The 21398-nt window shown below is 54.2% G+C and overlaps 7 protein-coding genes across 7 annotated transcripts; 5 read left to right on the top strand and 2 right to left on the bottom strand.

The window, feature by feature from the left end:
- The first annotated feature begins 578 nt into the window (after positions 1–578).
- CDEST_01984 (Putative tetratricopeptide-like helical domain superfamily, DNA/RNA-binding domain, Est1-type) lies at positions 579–3680 on the top strand. Its single transcript, XM_062918143.1, has 4 exons — positions 579–1317; positions 1376–2089; positions 2162–3410; positions 3474–3680. Exons 2-3 carry the CDS (start codon positions 1620–1622, stop codon positions 3312–3314), a joined length of 1623 nt encoding a protein of 540 aa, XP_062774194.1. The 5' UTR covers positions 579–1317; positions 1376–1619; the 3' UTR covers positions 3315–3410; positions 3474–3680.
- A 1896-nt stretch (positions 3681–5576) lies between these two features.
- On the top strand, positions 5577–7437 carry CDEST_01983 (uncharacterized protein). The gene is made up of 2 exons (XM_062918142.1): positions 5577–5832; positions 5882–7437. Exons 1-2 carry the CDS (start codon positions 5737–5739, stop codon positions 5891–5893), a joined length of 108 nt encoding a protein of 35 aa, XP_062774193.1. The 5' UTR covers positions 5577–5736; the 3' UTR covers positions 5894–7437.
- On the top strand, positions 6274–7851 carry CDEST_01982 (Putative ankyrin repeat-containing domain superfamily). Its single transcript, XM_062918141.1, has one exon. The coding sequence runs from the start codon at positions 6457–6459 to the stop codon at positions 7321–7323; it is 867 nt and encodes a 288-aa protein (XP_062774192.1). The 5' UTR covers positions 6274–6456; the 3' UTR covers positions 7324–7851.
- Positions 7852–8268: 417 nt separating this feature from the next.
- On the top strand, positions 8269–13269 carry CDEST_01981 (Putative zn(2)Cys(6) fungal-type DNA-binding domain-containing protein). Its single transcript, XM_062918140.1, has 6 exons — positions 8269–9802; positions 9907–10016; positions 10078–11628; positions 11689–11790; positions 11868–12521; positions 12596–13269. The coding sequence occupies exons 1-6, from the start codon at positions 9029–9031 to the stop codon at positions 12837–12839; spliced, it is 3435 nt and encodes a 1144-aa protein (XP_062774191.1). The 5' UTR covers positions 8269–9028; the 3' UTR covers positions 12840–13269.
- A 149-nt stretch (positions 13270–13418) lies between these two features.
- Positions 13419–13673, top strand: CDEST_01980 (uncharacterized protein; the record flags this gene model as incomplete). The annotated part of the gene is made up of 1 exon (XM_062918139.1): positions 13419–13673. One exon carries the CDS (start codon positions 13419–13421, stop codon positions 13671–13673), a length of 255 nt encoding a protein of 84 aa, XP_062774190.1.
- Positions 13674–13773: 100 nt separating this feature from the next.
- Positions 13774–14927, bottom strand: CDEST_01979 (uncharacterized protein; the record flags this gene model as incomplete). Its single annotated transcript, XM_062918138.1, has 2 exons — positions 13774–14395; positions 14443–14927. The coding sequence occupies 2 exons, from the start codon at positions 14925–14927 to the stop codon at positions 13774–13776; spliced, it is 1107 nt and encodes a 368-aa protein (XP_062774189.1).
- Positions 14928–17413: 2486 nt separating this feature from the next.
- Positions 17414–19739, bottom strand: CDEST_01978 (Putative tetratricopeptide-like helical domain superfamily; the record flags this gene model as incomplete). Its single annotated transcript, XM_062918137.1, has 5 exons — positions 17414–18644; positions 18701–19166; positions 19272–19333; positions 19446–19631; positions 19708–19739. The coding sequence occupies 5 exons, from the start codon at positions 19737–19739 to the stop codon at positions 17414–17416; spliced, it is 1977 nt and encodes a 658-aa protein (XP_062774188.1).
- Positions 19740–21398: the final 1659 nt, after the last annotated feature.

Genomic DNA, 21398 nt, shown 5'->3' with positions numbered 1-21398 from the left:
GACGACCAATCGCGCTGTTGGGCATGACCTGTGCGGAGACTAGCTTTGGCCGTTGACGTGTCAAAGACCAAGCTCATAGAACAGGGGCCTGGGTGTATGACCAAGGCCGGCTTAGTGTATCAGTGAGGGTGAGGCTGTCTCGCTGTGCTGGGAGCGCCAAACCGGGCTGTCGCGAATGACCTGTCGAAACAGGGCCTAGTTGTCCTTCACAATGGAGAGCAAGCGGGGAACCCGAGCCAGTGCACGGACTATTGCGCGGGATGGTGACTGGAAGCTGTCGTGTATCATCGCTGGCTTCTGTGAGTGCAGGGCGGCTAGTCGTAGGGTCCACCGAATGAGAATGTCCTGAGTAGGACAGATTCTGTCGTGCGGCTGTTTAACGACGCTGTCAGGGCCTTGAGCGGGAAACAGTGGATGATGAGGGCGGACAGATAAGCGCCCGTGTAGATAGCGGTGCTGCGCTATCGAGGACGGGAGCTCGATTTTGGTCATGGTCTCGCCGTTTGTCACGATGAATATCAGACCCCGATGTCGTAAAGATACTGTACTCGAAGGATTCAACGAAACGTCAATAGCGGTCCTATCGTTTCCCCATTATAAAATTTCCTAAGTTTTCTATATTTAACCTGGGATACTTTGACTCCCGATTTTGATCACTTTCAGCCTTTCCCTTCGGCCTGATAATGAGTTCATGCTTACCATCACCCGACTTCCGCCTCATTATGAATAGGTAGACCAGAATCGCCAGACAGCTGATATCGACACGTCAGTCAGAAGAACTCGATCAGGCGGGCGGATGACTCGCGAGGCAGGAAAGATATCGGTACAGTACCCCCCACCCGTATCGGTTGACACTTTCGGACTGAAGCAATTCTCTGGGTGGGCAGAGAACTCTTTAATGATGAATGAGGAAGAGGAGGGTGTGAGGGTGGAAAAGGGGAAAGAGGTGAATCGGGATGGATACCCCAATGTGGTCCGCGGCCCATCGTGTGGCTCTGCTCTGGTGACATCAGGCAACCAAAAGAAAACGCCCGACGGCTTCGGTGCCTAGAATCCATTTCTCTTACACAGCCTTCTTTGATCGCAGCGGGCTAGAATCTATATAATCAACGAGGTACTCACCAAGTGATCAAGTCCTTGCTTCAAACCAGGACTTGAACATGCCAAAAGCGTCCCTATAACTTAATTTGCTTACTCAGACAGCTGAGTAAGAGACCTCTTGGAAATGTGAGTTCCCGCCACAGCCCTGACAAAAGGCTTCACGAACCCCCTGACCGCGGCAAATCTGTCCGAACAGATAGCCGTGGTTTGGAACTCGTAAGCATCTCAGCCGCACGTACCCCTGCTTGACACGAGACTGAGATCTTCCTCCCAGGATTCGGCCACATCCGCCGCCGCCACGAGCCGACCTACCACCACCGTCCGATCCAATACCATCAGTGACGCCGTCCAGCGTCGACCCGGGCCCCAGCACCCCGACCCCCGAACCCGAAAGGCAACGAACACCGAATCAACCGCCTTCTTCTAAGACACCCGGAGATGCCTCCGAGTCCCCTCGGGCCCCGGCCTCGGTACGGTCCTTCGAGCCCTGGTCCTCGGAGCCAGACAACACGGAGGTGATGATCAAGGAACCCGAGACACGACCCATCAGCCAAGAACAGCTTGTTGCTGAAGTCAAAGGCATCTACGCAGGGCTCGTCATGGTCGAATCCAAGTGTATCGAGGTGGATAATTCGCAAATCTCCAACATAGACACTAACCCTAAACTTAACAACGAACAATGGCAGGCGTTAATCGCCTTACATCGGACGCTGCTTCATGAACATCATGACTTCTTCCTGGCGTCACAACATCCCTCTGCGAGCCCAGCCTTGCGGCAGTTAGCAAGCAAGTATGCGATGCCAGCCAGGATGTGGCGTCATGGAATACACTCGTTTTTAGAACTGCTTCGACACTGGTTGCCAGCATCGCTTGAACATATGCTTGCGTTCATATATTTGGCTTATTCGATGATGGCACTGCTATACGAAACCGTCCCTACTTTTAAGGACACTTGGATCGAGTGTCTGGGTGATCTTGGACGTTACAGGTATGCGGCATCTCGCCAGAATTCAACGCGTGATTATTCACTTGAGCTCTTAGTAACATATCTTGCGATTAGGATGGCGATAGAAGATGACGACCTCATGGACCGCGAGGTGTGGACATCCGTGAGCCGTCACTGGTACTCCGAGGCGAGTGATAATGCTCCCACCACTGGTCGGCGATACCATAATCTTGCGATTCTTGCGCGTCCAAACGGCCTGCAGCAGCTGTTTTACTACTCCAAGTCGCTTTGTGTGCCCGTGCCGTTTCTCTCGGCACACGAGTCTATCATGACGCTCTTCGACCCGCATCTAAATGGATCTCCGACGAGGTTGCAAGAGATCGACGCCGCCTTCGTCCGCGCCCACGGCATTCTTTTCTCTGGTAAGGATAAGGACAAGAACCAGTTGACGAAGTCTGTGAACGAGTTTGTCAGCAACCTGGACAACCACATTACGCGCAACACGAAGCGCTGGCTGGACAGCGGCTACTACATCGGCATCGCACTTGGATGCGCCATTCTTGAGTACGGCAGCGAGTCGAGCTCTATTACGAAAGCTATGAAGACGGGCCGCGTAGACGAGGCCGATGTCCAGATGGACGACAACGAGACTTGCGCCGCGAGCCAAAGGCAGCTCGACGCCCTCGAATTTGCCTTCCGAACCCACGACGTCGTCTTCCGACGCTTTGGCGATCCAAACGTTAGCCCCTATGTGCATGTCACCCTCTCCTTCCTCCGCCACCTCTCACACTTCTCGACTGCAATGGGGCGCATTGAAGAGAAAGTTCCATGGAAGCTTATCTCACGCATGTTGAACTCGCTCATGGCAAAGTGCCCGTCGGTAGACAAGATCGAGTCGGAAGAGTTCCCGAGGCAGGACAAGGAGATTCCTCGTCCGTTGTCTGAGGACTTCGCGCAGCGGGGCTTGTTGTGGGTTGATAAGTACTACCCGGACGACTGGTTTACGACGGCCGAGTTCGACGACGACGAGAAGTACTTTGAAGTCGCCTCCATGACCCCAGAGCGCCACGAGCGATGCCTTTGGCTGGGTTGCCGACTCGCCTCGTCCGGCAAGTGGCTGATCTACGACCGGGCGACGAGGAAATTCGGTGTGCCGGCGCGATTCGAGATGGACATAGGCGAGATTACTTTGCAGCAGAGCGAGGGAGGGGAGGATGGCGACGTGATCATTCCAGATGCGCCTGCTGCTACCACTACTAGCAGTTGAGCATGCGGGAACATGCACCTGGAGCCATCACGCTGTCACCCTTCCTCCTCTTCGCGTATTGTTTGAAGACGTCAAGTTCTGTAAGGACACCAAAACGTACGTTTGCGAAGAACTCTGCAGCTCGATGGATTCCAAGATGATCACTGACATCTCTTGCAGACGCTGGTTTGTACCAGTCTCAGCTAGACGCCAGCATATGCTGTGCTTCATCTTCTCTATTCATACACTGCTTCTGTACGCAGATGTCTCGTCGCGCGGGTGCAGATGAAGCTCGACCGTAGATTATATATCCTTGCATCAGGTTGGCTGATGATGCTTACATCAAAATGTATCGTCGATTTACAACTGACATGCAATACGCAACGTGACTTACTACCAAAAAGCCGCCTCTCCTCGGCCGTTCTTTGTGCGTTTGAGGCCGTGAAACTATCAGCATGTGATTTTGCAGAGAACAAAAAATATTCTATTGATACAAAAGAAACATTCAAAATGCTAGAACAGGCTTTTCCCAGAAGCGACATGGTGCGGCTTGGGCGGCTTGAACTTCGGACTCCAATCTAGAGTCCACCCTACAATCAAGCCCCAGAAACGGAAGGCCCAATACAGTGTCAATAAAGTACGCCTGATGTTTTGGATGATGGTGCAATCGCTGTCCACACAGCGCGTTGGGAAGCCACGCTGCCGGCGTTGGCAATAACGGGGGCGCAGACGGGCGCATCACGAACAATATGTGGGTCACGAACCACTCTGGCTCGGTGACGACACAAGACGCTCCTTTCTCGTCGGAAGTGACATCGAAGCGACGGATAACCAGCTATGTATCGGTCGCGCATTGAATTTCAAAACTGCCCCAACGAGACAAAACCGAGGGATCGTCGCACACCATACAAGCCCTCCCGATCGTCCTAGCGCTTGCACTTGGCGCCAAGTGTCCGAGGCGTCCTGACTACTTCTGGCGGCGCTGGCAACGGTCAAAACTGGGGTAGGGTGGATCGAGCAATGAGAAATGCAGCCAGATCTTGCGCCTGTCGACTTGAAGCTGAGGGGCAACAGGCCCAACTGTCTCTGCGCATACCCTTGTCGGAGAATGCTGCTCCATTGCAGCCCTAGCTAGTTGACGTCTCCAGGCTACTTCAGTACAGTGTACGTTGGTAAACGGCGAGGCTAGCAGAAGAACCGCAACGTGCAGGGTGCATCGAGCACACCCCATGTCACCCAAAAACTGCTCTTTGCACGCCCACAGCCCACGTCGACAAAACACACCCTGCCGGGTCGACCTACCTGTACTACTCCGCGGCGCCCCTTGCAAGCCGGCGGGAGTGTCGGAAAAGGGTGTGCGAAACTCAGGGAAACGCTAATTCGGTGGTCTAGGCCATATTTGGCGACTTCTGCCTTGGTCCAACGCCAGCGACGAACAACTCTTATTCCATAATTGATTCTTTCACGCAACCTGGAGGAACGATGCTCCATTCAGCTCATCTGATGAACGTGATTGGTCGGCTGTTCATGGCCCTCATCGCTAAGCGCACCACTCCGACAATCTCGCTGCGCCGCTCGCGAAGGGTCGCCGCAGTGTGATAAGCCTCAGTGGGGTATGCCTAAAGTGAGGTGGGGTGTTGTTTAGAAAACAGCAATTTCTGACGATGCGGCACGCGGTCATCTGCCATGTACCGTGAAGTAGCCCAACCACGCCCGCTAGCTAGGGCTGCAGTCCAGCAGTCGCAGCCGAGAAGGGACAGAGCAGAGGACAGTTGGCCCTGGCCCCTGTAGCTTCTCTGCGGCCCATGCTCGACAGTGACAAAGCGCCAGATCTGGCTTGCATTCTCACACCACCAAGGCCGCCTCGTCTCAAAAGGTTGACTTTCTTCTGGGCCTGCACGTCGTTCCTGTTCGAGTAACTGCATGGGACAGTTTGAATGTTCAGGCGGCGACCGAGATAAAAGCAGATGAGTGATCACAATCACCACGCTCAGTCGCAGCACCGATTCCTCGCCCTAGCGGGGCGCATAGAGACGGGGGTGCCGCGATTGGCTGGGTGGCGACACGCTCATGGCGGTCTAGTGGAGCACCTTCCGCAAAGCGCAGAGAACCGAGTAATCGCTCCTTGTTTGCTGGATGCAGCAGAACGCAGCACATTGCTTGATTCGGAGGGGCTGGCAGAAAGCTGGCCAAGGGAGATTTGTCGTTGACAATGTCTAACGTGATTGGCTGTGTCAGACAGCAGGGCTTCGGCAATCACACCCGAATCAAGGCGCCGTGTCTTCAATTACAAGGCCAGACTGCGAGCAAAGCACGGCTGTCCTCTGGTGTTGTTGAAACATAAATAGCTATTGACGTCCAGACAGTGGCAGCGCTTGAGATCATTCATTTGTCACGCTCCCACACTTGCCTTTTCCACAATTGTTGCTGTCACTTCACCACCATGGATCGCTATCCTTGCGTAAACAGATACAAGCACGGCGTCGACTGCCCCGGCTGGGTGAACGTGCACAACGCTCGCTGCGAAGACTGCGTCGTGGTGAGTACTCCTGACGCGAGAGTTGGGCCCACCGCTGACGCAACTCCAGTACAACCGATAAGCAGGTAGCCTGTGGGCTGAGGGAGGGAAACGGAGGGGACCAGGTTAGGTTGGATTGGGGTGTGTGTATGAGTGTATGGATGGCTTGGTATTCTGAGGGCGCGCGGTGCAACACGACAAGCAATAAATGCGAGGCTCCAGGGAAGTGGCTCCGTCCTCATTTCTCGCCATGTTTACACCCCTCAGCAAGTTAATGTTCGGCGCCAAACACCCCTTGGTGTTCATGCATTCACTGAAGACTCCCATCGTGATTACTATTTTCAATCCATTTGAGTCCCCACCCGTCTGGTTCCTCTTTGTATTACCCCCTCCGGCCATCTCACGTAAAAGTCCTGTCTTACTCCCTTGCCTACCTGCCTACTTGCCTGCTTGGTTGTATCTCACTGCTACTCCTCCTCTTACTTCTCCCTAACCCTTTCCCTCGTACCCTCTCCTATCATCCCCATCCACTGCCTTCAGTCCGCGTCACGTTGCGCTGGTCCAAGTAACTGGACATCGACCAGAACTAGAGACCAGGATTGGGACTTGCGACTGGGAATAGCTACTCCTCCGAGTTTCACGGCCATGGATTACATCACATCTTTACCCCCGGAAATTATTCAAATGATCATCGAGAAGTTGGATAATAAAAAGGATCTTCGGCATTTCGCGGCCGCTCATCGGGTTTTCTGCGCTGCGAGCCTCAGTATGCGACGCCTCTATACCCGGGACATGTACGACTGGATTCTCAAAGTCATCTGGAAAGGAGATCCAGTCAGAGGTGAGGTCGACGCTGAGGCAATCGAGCGCGTCCGTCATGCCCTCCGACCTTCTATGCCTCGAACGGAAACAGAATACCTATTCCCAATCACAACGATTATACCACGACTACCGGACACAGATGGGGACAACGAGTTTCCACGCGAAGAATATCAATTCACACTCCTCCATATTGCGGCTTGGTTGGGCTTTATTGATCTAGCCCGGGCACTTCTACAGAGCGGTGCCGATATCAACGCCATGGTCCTCAATGATATACACGACATGGACTACGTGGAACACACACCGGTTTTCCTAGCCGCTGCAAATTGCCAATGGGAGATGGTAAAGCTCCTCGGAGAAAAAAAGGCTCATATTGGACGAAGCTTACTCTGGATGAATATTTATAATTGTTGGTTGGACTACAGGTTGGTTAGTTGGTTGTTCGATCGAACGGTGTTGCGAATAGCTTCTTGTGGATGTGTTCCTACGTGTAGGCTGGCCGAAGGGCCAGGGGCCATCCAGCCAGCCTGCGCGCGCACTGCCCGTTATGTGGGGCAGATCTGCGCGCCGGCCATACCTTCGTACCCATTGATTTGCCCAGGCCGGATTTGTCCCGTGCCTCAGGCTGGCAGCCACGATTCCAACAACAATACCTCCTTGACAACCGAGGGGGCGTGGGAGCATCAGTAGATAATAATTGACAGAGGCTACCTCAACATGTCGGCTTATGGTCCATAGTTGGCGTCAGCACATTCATATGCTTCTCTGACCTGAGAGAACGATGCATACGGTACATATCTCGTGATATCAACATAATCTTTCGCAGAGAATCGAAGACTCATTTTGATGCTATAACGATCACAATCGCGGAGTGCTATTCTCTTCAAGCCGGTTCACCGTCATCTCTCTCCTTCCAATACTATGTTATGTAGCGTGTGGGTGTATGGATTCTCGTCCCAAGAAGCCCTCGACTCTCACCTCCTGGCCACATAGCAACAAAACCCCAAGCGCAAATGACCCCAGTTGCCAGTATGGCGAACCTTCCACGAAAATTGCAGCCATAGGCTTTTGTCGATCATATCACAAGAAATCTAGAGCCCAAGGTGATGACCATTGCGAAGGAGGCAAGGGGCGAGGGCAATGATAAGTCGTTGACTTGCGCGTTGGATGCTCGGCGACTGTGTCATCAATGTTCCTGCTATTGACTTCGTTGGCGATGCGGGACTTCACAGGCGTCTCCATCCGATGTGATCTCAGGAAATCGGTCAATCAAATACTCAGTCCTACTCCGCTCCGTCAACGTGAATGGATGAATGTCCACGACGGCCTGCGGAATGGAACCTCACCCAATCAAACCTGCGACAGCTTCCTGAATGGGTGCTAGCGGGAAAACTCAGTACCCTAACCCGTCGCGTGCCAATACAAACCCACCCCCACGCTTTCCAAATTGCTAGCGTGCTTCGGCCGAGAGTGCCAGCCGGGGACTGGAGCAGTGGAGCGCCACCAGTCAGGTCGGCGCAAAGGATTGGTCAGTGCGGGCGTGTGCCGGTTCCAAACGATGTTGCTTTTCCCCTGCGGATGGATACCTGCCCTCACCCCTCACTGTGCGTGTCTTTTATCCCCCAACCCAACGACATCTCCGGATCCCCGCCAACGCGAACCAACAAGTACCTTGTTTTCTCTCTTGTTCGACTTTCACACCAATACAAACCCCTTCCTCTCTCTGCCCACAGTGCTACGCTACATACGCTATCCGTACATGGTATAGAGAGCACAGCACACACACGCCGCCGTCAACCGTCAACAGTTTGTCAGGACAGGAACGACACAGACTCGGCCACAGGCACAGGCACACTTGAGGGACTGGACTGACTGACTGACTGGACTGCCGTCGTTCAAACACTAGTTTCTCCTCCCATTCATTGTGTGTCGTGTTGCGCCGCGCGCCCTCCGGATACCAGCCCCTCCATACTCATACACACGCAACAGCACATTCACACCCCAGCCCAACATAAACTGGCCCCTCCGTTTCCCTCACTCAACTCACGCAACTGCTTGCTTGCTTGCTTGTACCTCACCGCTATAACCTACTACTCCTTGCTCTCCCCTAATCCTTCTTCTCGTCTCCTCTCCCATAGTCCCCGTCCACTGCCTCCAGTCCGCGTCGCGTTGCGCTGGCCCAATCAACTGGACATCGACCAGGGCCAGAGACCTGGACCGGGACTTGCGACTGGGCATAGCTACTCCTCCGAGTCGCCATAGCTTATGCATGGCCGCCACTTGATCCTCCTTTTCCTTCTCTCACTCCCTCCTCTCGGATCTGGCCTGCCTATTTTCGCTTCGTCTCTTGTTTTATATACAAGCAGTTATGTCCACATGAAAATAGGTATCAACCATGGATCCTCCGGGGCAGCCTGATAACAAACGCCCCCGTCTGTCGAGTACCAACTCGTGGTCATCGCAGCATCAACAACTACCACCACTTCACCACCCGGCGGCGCCGCCGCCGCCTCCTCCGTCCTCCTCGCATCCGTCGACCCCGCACCAGGCCCATACTCTGCCGCCTCATCATCCCTCACAGCAGCAGCCCGCGTCGTATAACAACTACCAGCCGCAGCCGCCCTATCCTCCTCGTTCCATCGAACCTCACCACCCTTCTCACGCGGCGCCCCAACATCACCACACCGACGACCGACGACACCATGACCAAGAGCCTTCCTATGCGCCGATGCAGGATCACCACCGACACCTGCCCTCGCCTGCTTACCCTCACTACCCCTCCTTCCCTAAAAATAGTGACTCCGGCAACGTGAAGAGGGAGCCGCACGAAGAGACTCTCACCCATCCGCGACGCCCGCACTCGGCTGGCGGCGGCGCCTCGTCAAGCGGCCTACCTTCCCCGCCGCACTCGGCGCCGCCTGACCCTTCTCACCAATCCTACGACGACGACTCGAGACGACACAATGGGCCTCGGCAGGTGCCTCCTACGCCGGGGGGCTACCGAGGCATCTTCCCCCCTCCGCCCATGGGCCAGTCCCAGGCGCCGCCCCCGCCGCCGCCTCCTCCTCCTCCCCAGCACTACGAGCAACCGTCTCAGTGCCAGGCTCCTTCAATACCCATCTATCAATACTCATCCGCCACGAGGCGTAAGGCGACACGAGCCTCCCAGGTGTGAAGCCCTCAGCCAGCCGCCCCCCGTTGCGTTGCATTGCGCTGTGTTGCGCTGCTTGCTGGACTGGAAGGCGCTTACACCCCCGTGTTCTACGTATGTAGGCTTGCGATAGTTGTCGACAGCTTAAGGCGAAATGTGATGAAACCGAGCCTTGCAAAAGTTGCAGAGGAAAAGGTGTCGAGTGTAAATACCGCGACCCCATTCCAAAGGCGTCAGTCGATTTGCCTCCCCTCCCTCTCTTTACGTATCTTGCTGACCGGTCGACAACACAGGATCGACAAGGGACAGACCGACATCCTCGAGGCCATCTTTGAGATGAAATACGCCCTGGAGGGCAAGTTCGAGACCCAGATCGATGCCCAGAAGCGGTGGATGAATAAGATGGAAAACACGCTCAAGATGCACAACATCAAGATCGAACCCGAGATGCAGCCGGCAGACCACTCGCCTATCCATCAGAAGTCCATCGTAAAGCCGCCATCGCCGGTCGCCGCCGCTGACGCCGACGCTGCCACGACGCCCATGCTCGAGAGATATCCCCCGCCCGCGCTCGATGTGGATATGGACGAGCCGCAGCCCATGGCCATGGGCGAGACGGACCTGCCCCAGTCGATGCACAATGCCGAGGACCCCGATGAACATTTGCCGCCAGGAGAAGCCGTGGCACCGGGCAAGCCGTCCATCCCCGTCAATCACACCACCCGAGCCGACATGCTTCTGTCGTGGCCGGGCATCAAGGAGATGACCCAGGGCATCTTGGAGAGGGAGGGCGTCAGGTATTCCCAGGAGTATCCCATCGCGCAGGAGGAGAAGCGTGGAGTCTTGCGCCTGTACGGCCGAGGCGAGGGCAGCGGCCAGGAACAGACCCCCAGTACTAGTGCTACGGGCTCTGCTGCAGCCGCCGCCGCCGAGGCGTTTGGCACCGTCGACGCTATCGACGACAACTTCTCCGAGACGGGTAACTCGCCCTCGCTGGGGAAGGCCTGGGGTCGGGTCGGAGGACTCAGCCCGCCCACGATCGTCGGATGCACCAGCGGCACCCTCGTCGGCGACGGCCATCCAGACTTCTCCGAAGAGACGGTCAAGTCGTACGTGCACAGCTTCGAGAAGCACATTCTCAGCCTGCACCCCATCCTGCCTCTCGGCGACCTGAGGTGCCAGGCCCAGCGCTTCTTGGACAGTCTCGTGCAGACGAAGCTTTCCGCTCCTAGCGTCGCCAAGTTCGTGCCGCCGGCAAACCTCTCGGAAACGGCAAGCAAGGGGAAGCGCTCACCCGCAGACGACCAGCCCAACGAGCCTGCCCCGCTGCCTAGGAAGCCCGGCCGGCCGTGCAGGACCATCGAGAGCGCCCTCGTCTTGGTCATACTCGCCCTCGGCAAGATCTGCCAGCACGAATCCAAAATCCCCGACCTGCCTCGAGACACCATCGAGCACGTCCACAACTCGCAGGCCAACCGGAACGGCTACCCGTCCTCCACCGGCGCGCAGGCATCGCCCCTTTCCTACTCGGCGCACTCGCGCTTCTCGGGGCTGCTTTCCCTCAAGGAACAGAAAAACAACCTGCCAAGCCGCCGGCAATCCATACATAGCAGCGGCGTCCTCAAGACGGGTCAGTCCCTGAGACGTAACTACGACATCATCCCGGGGCTGGAGTACTTTGCCTACGCTTCCGACATCATGGGCAACCATATGGCCGGATGGACCATGAAGCACGCGCACACCTTTATCTTTGCCGGTCTGTACTACGGCCAGCTGGGCCGGGTTTTGGAGAGCGACGCCATGTTCCTTAACGCCGCCCGAGCACTGAACATGATAATGCGCCGGTGAGTAATGCAAGATTGGCGGGGTAGATGGGGTTTCCGGCTGACGAAAGCACAACACAGTGACATGAACCGCTTCTTCAAGATGGGGGTGTACAACCCCCCGAAAAAGAAGCAAGACAACCTTATTCTCCTCGCGTTCTGGAGCTGCCTGCAGTTGGAAAAGTAAGTGGCAACCAGCCTAGCCTGCCGTTTCTCCCCCTCCCCTCCCCACTCGTACTAACTTGACTATTTCTTCGCAGCGATATCATTGCGGAACTTGAACTCCCACGGTCAAGGTGTCAGGACTATGAAGAACAGATGCCCTGGCCCAACATGGCGCTCATGGAACTCGACTTCTCGGTCCGCGTCCGCAACTCTTACATCGGGCAGCTGTACCTGCGCAAGACGCTCAACTCCATCCACACGTTGCTGTACGATCCCAAAGGACAACATGTATCGGTGTACGATAAGATGAAAAAGGTCCAGGCCCTGGAACAGCAACTGCGAAGTATGACGTGGGTTTCAAATGATTTTAGGTTCAAAGAGGAAGACCCCCCAGCAACCGACCTGCTTGACGCGAGACTGCGCGCCAAGTACTGGGGCGCCCGGGTCATCATCTACCGGCCCTTCATCAGGTTCATCCTGGAGGTCTCGGAGGGGCTCAAGCAACGAGTCGACGACTTGCGCATGCTGAACAAGGAGAACGTCGGCGCCATTGGTGTTTTTAACCCGCACGATGCCTCCGCGCTCGTGGGTCACGGCTCTCACGACATCCGCGGACACGACGAGCTCGACCCGGAAGTAAAGTCGTGGGCCGAGAGAGGTATCAATGCTCTTATCCAGAGCACCCGGGCGTTCCACGGCGTCGACAGCAAGCGGCTCCTTGTGACCAACATCTTTGGCACAGCACATGCGTAAGTGAACGATAAGACCGTTTGCCCCCCTCCCTTGCGAAGGAGAAGCGAGCACGGCTAAGCTAAATTTGCAGGCAATGGGGCAACCTCTTGATCTTGGCCGCCGCTTACAAAGACCCTTACCTCCACCACTTCATAGAACGGACGCAGCTTCAGGAACTCTTCAGGAAGACCATCGACATGCTCAACAGGCACGCCCAGCCCTCCAGCGCGCTGACTATCGACATGCACATCCTGCAGCACATTGGGAAGGAGCTCTTCAACGAGCTCGGCCAGAATGACGGGCCCAACGCCGCCTCCGCTGGCAGTTCACCATAGCCAGGGCCCGATGTCCATGGCCTGGCCTCGGTGTTTGCATGGCGTCATGCCCACCAATCTTGCTAGTGCTGTGGATTGTGACCTACCCACAGCCCTATAAACTTCCAGCCTTTAGTTTCCTTGGTATCTTGCGTGTAGATGATAACTCCAGATCGGCGTGCACCCTATATTTCGTGACTCTTACGCTCCAACATGGTTTTGCTCTCTATCGGACGTCAAGCGGCGGGTGTCGATCAACCTGGTTAAGACTGATGCATACGTTTCCGCGTTGGTGGTAATACAAGAGGTCTAAATTACCACTCCACACAGCCCTCATGTCAGCTGTTCCGGTCAGACAGAGCAAGCAATGAACTGCAAATATAGGTGCAAATGCCCATGTAACTACAGTTGACACTAAGGCTTTGTGCTTTGGCAGGGAAGCAGCCTACCGTAGACAAATGAGCTGTTCATCGCGAGCCGAGCTGATCTCACGATTAAGCCAAGCAAGCAACTGATGCGCGTTTCCCAGGGCAGAGACCCGTGTGATCCTTGCCTTTTGTTGAAGTCTGCTGACAGCCCCAAATCCAGCCCTGCAGGGGCATGCAGACGGACGACACGATCGACCTTACAGGCGCACCATTCGATGCCAAAGAAGAGAAATCCGAGAAGGTATCCTTCACCGCGAAAGCCAAGCAGCACCTCACTGTCCACAATTCACTCACGTCCAACGGAGTCATCGTCCTGCAGGCCTCATCAACAGGCACCACGATCATCCAACGGCAGGAAGGGCAACAGAGGAAGCTGCAGTTGGTCGACGCCAAGTCGCCCACGGATCGCCGAGACTATGTGCAATAACGAGCCGCAGTGGCTGTGGACTACGTTCACTATATGTTACTCCAGAGGCGGTAGATTGATGTAATGACATGCAAAGAACCCATGATGTTGCGGGCCACCTTCACACCTCAGTGCAGGCGCACCGAGGCATGTTCGCGGCCAACAACGATCTGTATTCCTGAACGCCGGCAACTAAGCCCGGACGTTGCGAGCATCTGCTTATCGTCTCGAAACTCCATCGTAACTTCTCAGTGACCCATGCTCCCACCTCCCTGCAACTCAACGTAGTCCGGCTATCATGACAGTACCCGGTCGCGACGGGGAGTAAAGGGCCGCCCCTGAAACACTTCTGAGCTCTGTCATACAGCTTCCCGATGCAACAAGTGTCTACGGCAGTATGACGGCTGGCAACCAATACACAAGACCGGTTGCTCCCGGCCCTCAGTCTGTCTATGACAGCCGCCACATTGCTCTGGCTTGGAAGCTTGTTCTTGAACCAGACTTGGACGATTTTCCGCGCTCGTTGGTAGCTCTGTACAAATTTCAACATAACCGTTTCGAGGGCTGCGACCTGGTGGACACATCGTGTCATCAGAGTAGGGTCGAGCCCGGGGCTGAAGAGCGCAAAGAGGAAGAGACAACCGTTGCGGATCACACTCCAAGAGAGGAGCCTGATGGATAAACAAGAGAGCGACCGCAAGTATCTTCCCTGGTACTCTTCCGCCTTGGACTCCTTTTCCGAGCTGATACGCGTGAGCGAGGGTGTCAAGAACCATCGGGGACGTCTTACAGCGCATTATCCCTGTCTTCTTTCCCGTCCTGTACCGCCTTTGCTGCGCAGGGGAAGACCGAACACCAGGTCACAGCGGCAAGAATACAGACGATCATTGATACCATCGTTTTCGGTAGAATCAGAAGCAGCGTGACGGCGACCGACGGGAGTTTGATGGCGCACACCCGGATGACGGTAATGAAGGAATCGGCTTTCGTAATTCGGCGTCTGGATTTGGTATCGTCTTCGCCAGATAGGACATCGAAGGCGACATTGTCGAAGAGCGGCTGGAGAAACAAAACTAGCGACTCTTGAAGGTCGTCGATACACTGTAGTAGTATCGACTTGAATACAACGGCGCTTATTTGTTTCCCAAAGAGCTGATCGGACCACATAGATACAACATACGGCAGCCCATTTAAGCTGAAAAGAAGGAAAAAGACGAGGATGTATACCGAAAACATCCAAGCTGATTGCCGAGTGTTGGCTTCTGGCTGGGTCATTTTGTCGTTGTTGCCGGTTTTAGAGCTGTTCTTAGGCGGTCGAGTGGTTTACAATTCCTCTTATGAAGAACAACAAATTCAGGCTTGGATACGCGTGCTTGTGTCCCTCCTGTGCGGCAAATCATGGTAGAGGTGACGCTTTTATGGACCGCCGGGCCTAGGCCTTCTGATTTTGGCAGAACATGCATGATACGAGCGGCAATGGGAATGCTCTGCTAGTGGGAGGGCTTCCCTCCATGCCGCTGCGACTGTCGTTGGCGACGAGAGGGATACAGTGGTGGAAGACACATGCACGAGGTCGGAAAGCAGAAGGCGTTGCTAGTCTCCTCGACGTTACTGCTTCAAGATGGACAGTCACCCTCAGGTCGAATGGCGTTGTGGACGCGACGGGTGCAAGTTAGATGGAGAAATGCACCAGCATGTTGACACGCACCGGCGCAGACGCTGCCAAGAAGAGCGGTCTCCACTCCCCTGCCAATGGTTTGGCTGGGGTCCTGAGAAAGCAGACAATGAAGGAAAAGAAAGTGTCTAGATGGACAACAAGAAGCGAGCTGCCTACGCAGGTGAGTACGGTCCTCCAAAGTAAGTTAGGTGCTTATGCACTCACACCTCGCCGACTTTGTGCTGCGGGGTAGGCGTAACAAGCATCCATCCAGGACGTACAGAGGGGGCCTACTAGTTATAGACACCGTAAGTACCTGAACCAATGTGGTAAATGTAGTGCTCCTGATGCGACCACGAACCGGTGGTCCTCCATGGCGTAACTGTGCTCACCCTGTCTCTAGGGCTGATCATTGTGGGTGTGCGGTGTAAAAAGTAACTGTGTGTACAGTGTGCGGGTACACACTCCGTGGCGATAATGAGGAGGGTGTAGAGGTGTTCGTATAATATCCCACCATCGAGCAACAAGGCCAATGTAACGACGTGCCGCGTATGTTTGTAAGAGAAGGGCAACGAGTTTTGCCCGGCGTGCACGCACTGCTTGAGATGAACTAACACACACTTCCATCAGCTAACACCCCAGTCGACAATTCCTGCCACCAGAGACAATTTTCGTGCTCACCCATTCTTCCCTGTTCATCCAACAATGCTCCCGCAGCCTACGTATAAAACCTTGCGCAACTGACGTTGCTCCCCGCACACCCTTGCAGCATCTGGTTCTCACCAAACACGCGGGTCATGGGAAACGCCGAAAGTCGTCAATTGGCAGACGCCCTCTCTTCGATATGCCAGGGCACCAAGAGGAATGGCGCTTGTGAGAGCCCAGGGTGTTCTCGCTTGACCTTTATGGGCCCCAACTAACGGGCTGACTCATCGACGAAATCACCCTTCAATTCACAAAACTTAAGCAGCAGTTACTGCCTGCTCCCAAGGTGTTCTCCTAGACAGTGAGTTGCTAACAGGGTGGTAAAAAAGGCCGGTCCGGACCTCCGAGCATCCGGATCTCGGGCCTGGAGCTATCGGCGATGGGATTCTTGTGGGCGTGGCGCATAGGACATGGGTATTTTGAGGTTGTTGGTTTCATAGAGGATATCTGTGGTGTTAAATGGGCCGAAATGGAACTGTTTGCGGATGTGTTGGTTCTGGTTATTGTTAACAATTCGCGGGTTGTACAGAGTACAGAGTATTGTTATTTTAATTATAATGGGCACCTGCCCCACGGCATGTAGAAGTGGCCTACAGCTGAGGGCCCCTTCGAGCGCTTCTTTGGTGGGGCAGACTCGATGGGGGCACTTCGTGGTTCCATCGTTCCTGCCGGACCGTCCAGCAGCGGTCTGAATTGCTCCCACACCCACGCCGACGTTCTCGTTACTCTCAAAGGGGTAGTCCACACTGTATAGGAGAAACAACGCACTTTTCGGACCAGTATGTGAAGCCCATAGTATCGTGATATGTGGGCATACCCAAATGGGACTCGTCTCTGGCCCATAATGAAACGGAGATTGGAGACTCTGCTCTAGGACCAATGAGCGTGTAAGAGTCTATGTTGGAAAACCCTACGTCTTGCTAGCTGGAACGTGTCACACCAAAATCTGCTTTGCATGATAACCTGCTTCCCATCGCCAACAAATTGGATTGTTTACTTTTCTGTCAACCTTCCGGACATGAGACCTGGGCGTGCAGATGTCCAGTCAGCTAAGCTGTGCTGGGGTGTCCGTATCGTCTTGTGTTTTTGTAATTTCACACTCGCCAGCAAAGCCCAACTAAGTTCAACAGCATTCTGCATTGCCTGCTAGAGATGTCGCAGTAACAGCGACCGAAGGCTTAGAAGCTTTGCTGAACTAGCCAACTCAACAAGGCGGGCCGGCCAGTTCCCATAATAGTATCGGCAGTCATGGAGGGCGGTACAGCCTTTCAACTAGGAATCTGAGTGTAAACCGCGCGACGTCAGTGTATGCCTGGATGGGACCTACTACAAGGTTACCGTCTTCGTAACGGGTAACTGCACCGATTTGCGGGCGAAGCGATTCAAACATTGCATCTACCTAAATGCGACTACGGACAGGGGGAAGACGCATCAATGAGTCCTCCCAATCTCTTAATCCAGGGACCCAGTATTGTATGCCACCTTCCTCTGCTTCCTCCTCAAGTATCTTTAACTTCTCATAAGACTGCTCAATAGACTGCCGCTCAAGTTCCCCATCATCTTCAGGAGACGCCCGGCTGCCCACAGTGTGAATCATCGATTTGATTATGGCCATTGTGGCATACCCATTTGTCCTGCCGAACGTATTCATCGTCGTGAAAGACTTAGAGAAGTAATCTTCCGCCTCGCTATATTTATCTTCAACAAAACATATCTTCGCCAGTGTCAGGAGTGTGCGAAGTCGTTCGAATTTCAGAAGAGACTGAGACTGCAGGAGTACACAAAGCTTGCGGCTCTTCTCGAGGGCGTTACGCGCTTCATGTGTAACCTTCCCCGAAGCTTTGCGCGCTTCGTAATGGCCTTTAGCAAACAGACATTCCGCTAATGATGCTTCCAAAACAAATCGAGATCGAGGCGCCACGGAAGTACTGGCGATCATCGGCCGTAAATGTTTCTCGGCCTCATCAAACAATCCATGTTCCCGAAGGGTATCGGCGTAGGTACAGGCCAAATCGTGGATATCTTCTTCGAAGTTAAGACCGCTGCCATGAGACTTGTATCGGTCAACGATGTTGAGAGCGACGTCAAGGTGGCGTAAAGCTTCGGGGAAATTGCCTTGATATCGCTGGATCTTGCCGAGAAGGCTATACTTGCGAAACCTAACGACCTGGTCCATCAAGTTGGGTTTTGGGTTGAGAGGCATCCAGTCGTCCAGAATCCGCTTGGCCTCTCGGAGCTGTTCAACCTGCAATTTGTTTAAAGAGCAATCAATAGCTACAAAGCCTCTTGCCGCATGGATCCGCTGGTCGTCGATGTCGGTCTGCCTCTGGTTCAGATGATCGAGGGCTTGGACGGGTTTTCCTGAGAGCCTAGAAACAAGGCTTCTACGTTCGCGGACGCGAATCGTGGCGTACAGATTCTCGTCGCCAAAGCAGAGATCCTCTGCTCGATCGATGGCAAAGCGCTTCCATGACATACCAGGCAGTCGGATAGCCTCAGTGAGGGTCATGATCAAATCCTCCTTAATATCAGGAGGCAGCGCCTTCGCGGTATCACTGGTCGTCGCATCTTCGGCAAACGGATCGTTCGCGGCCAGTACGAATCGGACATGGGGCAGCATCGCAGTGAGGCTGAAAGCACTGAGACTGTGTCAGCATATGATATTGAAGATTGAATAGGGACTCACCTAGCCTCGATGTTCTTCCAAGGCAACGCGTAGTATGCTACCAATAAGGCCTGTTCTTTCCAGAACTTCCGTTGCTCGCCGTCGAGTTTGGCTAGGGTTCGTTCCCTCAGGCTCTGGCTGATCGTGTACCACTCAGGTACCATGTGTGCTACAGGGGGCTTCGCTGCCTCGCCTGACTGGCATAGCTTCTCGAGGGCGCGAGCGACTCTGTTTCTGTCTTTCAGGAAGGCCGCTACCTCTGAGTCGACGTTGCTATCCCTTGCTTGTATGTCGCCCTTTTTACTCCAACGATTGCGGGGAGTTGCGCCGCGATGAAGCATGTCCAGGGGGATTTCCTTTTCTGGTGCGAAAAACGACGATAACGTTGATAGAATATTCACGTCGTTGCCCGATAATGTTGGTTCAGGGGCCGAAGTTGCCGCTGGCCCTACATCAGTCGTACCTGTGCCGGCCGGGGAGAGGATTGCTGGAACAATGCGGGCAGTCGATCCAGTTGGTATGTAGGGGACAATTGGTGGTGCTGGAGGCATATTAGCCTAAGGGAGAAGTAGCTTTTGAGCCAGGGACTTACGCATTTTCGCCTCCAAGAACAACTTCACCGCCGGCGTCGCTTCACGGGACTTGGTGTGAATGCTTTTGTTATGACGTAGCCACGTTAGAGCTTGAGTGCGTTGCGATGAAGAGGCCGTCTCCCAACTAGGTGGTGGTGAGCTCAGCAGTGACCGTGGTGTGTGGCTTGACTGACGCAGTGTACGATGACACCCAGGCCAAAAGACCGATGTGGTCGTCGGCAGAGTCGCTAACGATTTCGGCAAGCGAATGGATAACGTCATTCCAGGACCGGCCGATTTGAAGGAACTTTTTAAGCTTCTCCGATATTTGCCCCTCTTCCAGACTTGGCACGACATCTCGAATCTCCTTTATAATGTAACTGATCGACGTGCCTTTCTTGTGGTACCTCGCAAGTCCGTAGCAGGCGATACGTTTATACTGCGCAATTTTCGTACAAGCAAAGTAGAAACGAGCGCCGTCGGCACATGGGTAAAATTCGGGTGGAATGTCAAGTGTACCCCCTCCCAGTAAACCTTTCTTTATTAGTTTATCGACAAGGCCGTCGTGTTGCAGAGGCGCAGAGGCCGCGTATATTGGGGGGGACTGGTTCGAGGCGACTGAGGCGATTGAGGGGGTCTCGATCGAGGTGAGCTCGGTGGAAGTCGAAAGGCTAGACAGCGCAGCCGCCAAAGCAACGCCAACAACGCAAAGTCCAACTAAGTCAAGCAAATGAAGCTATTCAGACCACCCAAATAAGTAAGCCAACCCCCCCGATTTGGATTGATTGATTTGACTTCTGACTAAGGTGCTTTGACCAATGAGCGTGCTGGATTTCAGTCTCCCTCTGTCATATACCTCACCCTCCATACTTCACCCACCAGCCCCTTCATCCCTTTACTGATCGGTAATTTCTTTCCTTAACCTTCGCTGACGATATAAGGCGTTCGTTTTTCCCATTTGAATAGCTGTATTTCTATTATTAGCTTTATCCAACCTTACCTTCCCAGCTCCTACTTGATCCCCTTGTGGTCACTACCTGTTGCTCTGTTGCTGTTACCACCTCTGCCATACATACAAGGTAATGTTTTTTTCTGTCTACCGTACAGTCTACTGATAAGGCTATTCGTAGATGTCAGAACCTCTCACTGCGACTGCCCTCACCAGATTAGGACAGCCACCAACTAGGGTCTCAGCCCAAGTTGCTACCAGTCGCGCCGCCACCCTCCCTTCGAATCCCTCCATCTCCGACCTTCAACCTATCCTATGGGGGAATCGGCGATTCGTCATTGAGGAGCAGCTGGCCCGTAAGGGTGGAAGAGGCCGTACAACTTGGGTACGGGCTTATGGAGTCTTCCTTGTCGAACTCAGTCGCAACAACGAAGCTGGGCCAGCCTACTGGTGTTGCCAACGATGTGACGAAAAGGGGCGGCCCGAATTCTTCTCCGCAGTCGCCACCAGCTCTGCTCAAGAGCATCTACGTCGGTAAGTCTTTATTGTCGTGAAGCTATTCGCAACTTACTAATCTCATAAAGGGTCCATCATATTAGCCCTTGTGACCCCATTGATGGGCACAGGGATGACCCCTCTTCCGACGAGACAGCCACACCACCCCCCTCGCAACGTCCCCGCCTCACCACTTCGAGTATCCCTCGATCGAAGGTCGCTATTATTAGGGATCTCGCCCTTGCTACGATTGTTGGTCAAGACCTTCCTTTCAACCACTTCGACGATACCTTCCTCCAGCGCCTCCTTCGCTTCCACAACGTCGATCTATTCGCTCAGGTGCCATGGGGTAAAACCTCAATGGCTGACCACCTTGAGACTATATGGAGTCGAGGCAGAGCAACAGTCAAGGCTGAACTCCGCGAAGCCTCTACAAGGATTCATCTCTCTTTCGACCTATGGACATCGCCGAATATTTATGCTTTTATGGCTGTCACTTCTCACTTCCTTGACTCGAAGGGGAAGCACCAATCGCGCCTCCTCGCCTTCACTCAGCAACAAGGAAACCACTCTGGTGTCAACCTTGCGACCACCCTCGAAGATACTGTGAGGGATTGGGGCTTAGTCAGCCGTATGGGAGTAGTGATCTGCGACAACGCTACGAATAACGACACTTGCTTGGCCTCCTTCTACCCACGGATAA

This window comes from Colletotrichum destructivum, chromosome 1 (assembly GCF_034447905.1).
Source record: "Colletotrichum destructivum chromosome 1, complete sequence".
NCBI lineage: Eukaryota > Fungi > Ascomycota > Sordariomycetes > Glomerellales > Glomerellaceae > Colletotrichum > Colletotrichum destructivum.
Note: the sequence above shows the minus strand (reverse complement) of the source record. Positions and strands in the feature narration are given on the sequence as shown.

Coding starts and splice junctions, on each gene's coding strand:
- CDEST_01981 (XM_062918140.1), top strand. CDS start 9,029: ATGGATCCTCCGGGGCAGCCTGATAACAAACGCCCCCGTCTGTCGAGT. Junction 11,629..11,688: donor CTGAACATGATAATGCGCCG/GTGAGTAATGCA, acceptor AGCACAACACAG/TGACATGAACCGCTTCTTCA. Junction 11,791..11,867: donor AGCTGCCTGCAGTTGGAAAA/GTAAGTGGCAAC, acceptor ATTTCTTCGCAG/CGATATCATTGCGGAACTTG.
- CDEST_01982 (XM_062918141.1), top strand. CDS start 6,457: ATGGATTACATCACATCTTTACCCCCGGAAATTATTCAAATGATCATC.
- CDEST_01984 (XM_062918143.1), top strand. CDS start 1,620: ATGATCAAGGAACCCGAGACACGACCCATCAGCCAAGAACAGCTTGTT. Junction 2,090..2,161: donor GGTGATCTTGGACGTTACAG/GTATGCGGCATC, acceptor TCTTGCGATTAG/GATGGCGATAGAAGATGACG.
- CDEST_01983 (XM_062918142.1), top strand. CDS start 5,737: ATGGATCGCTATCCTTGCGTAAACAGATACAAGCACGGCGTCGACTGC.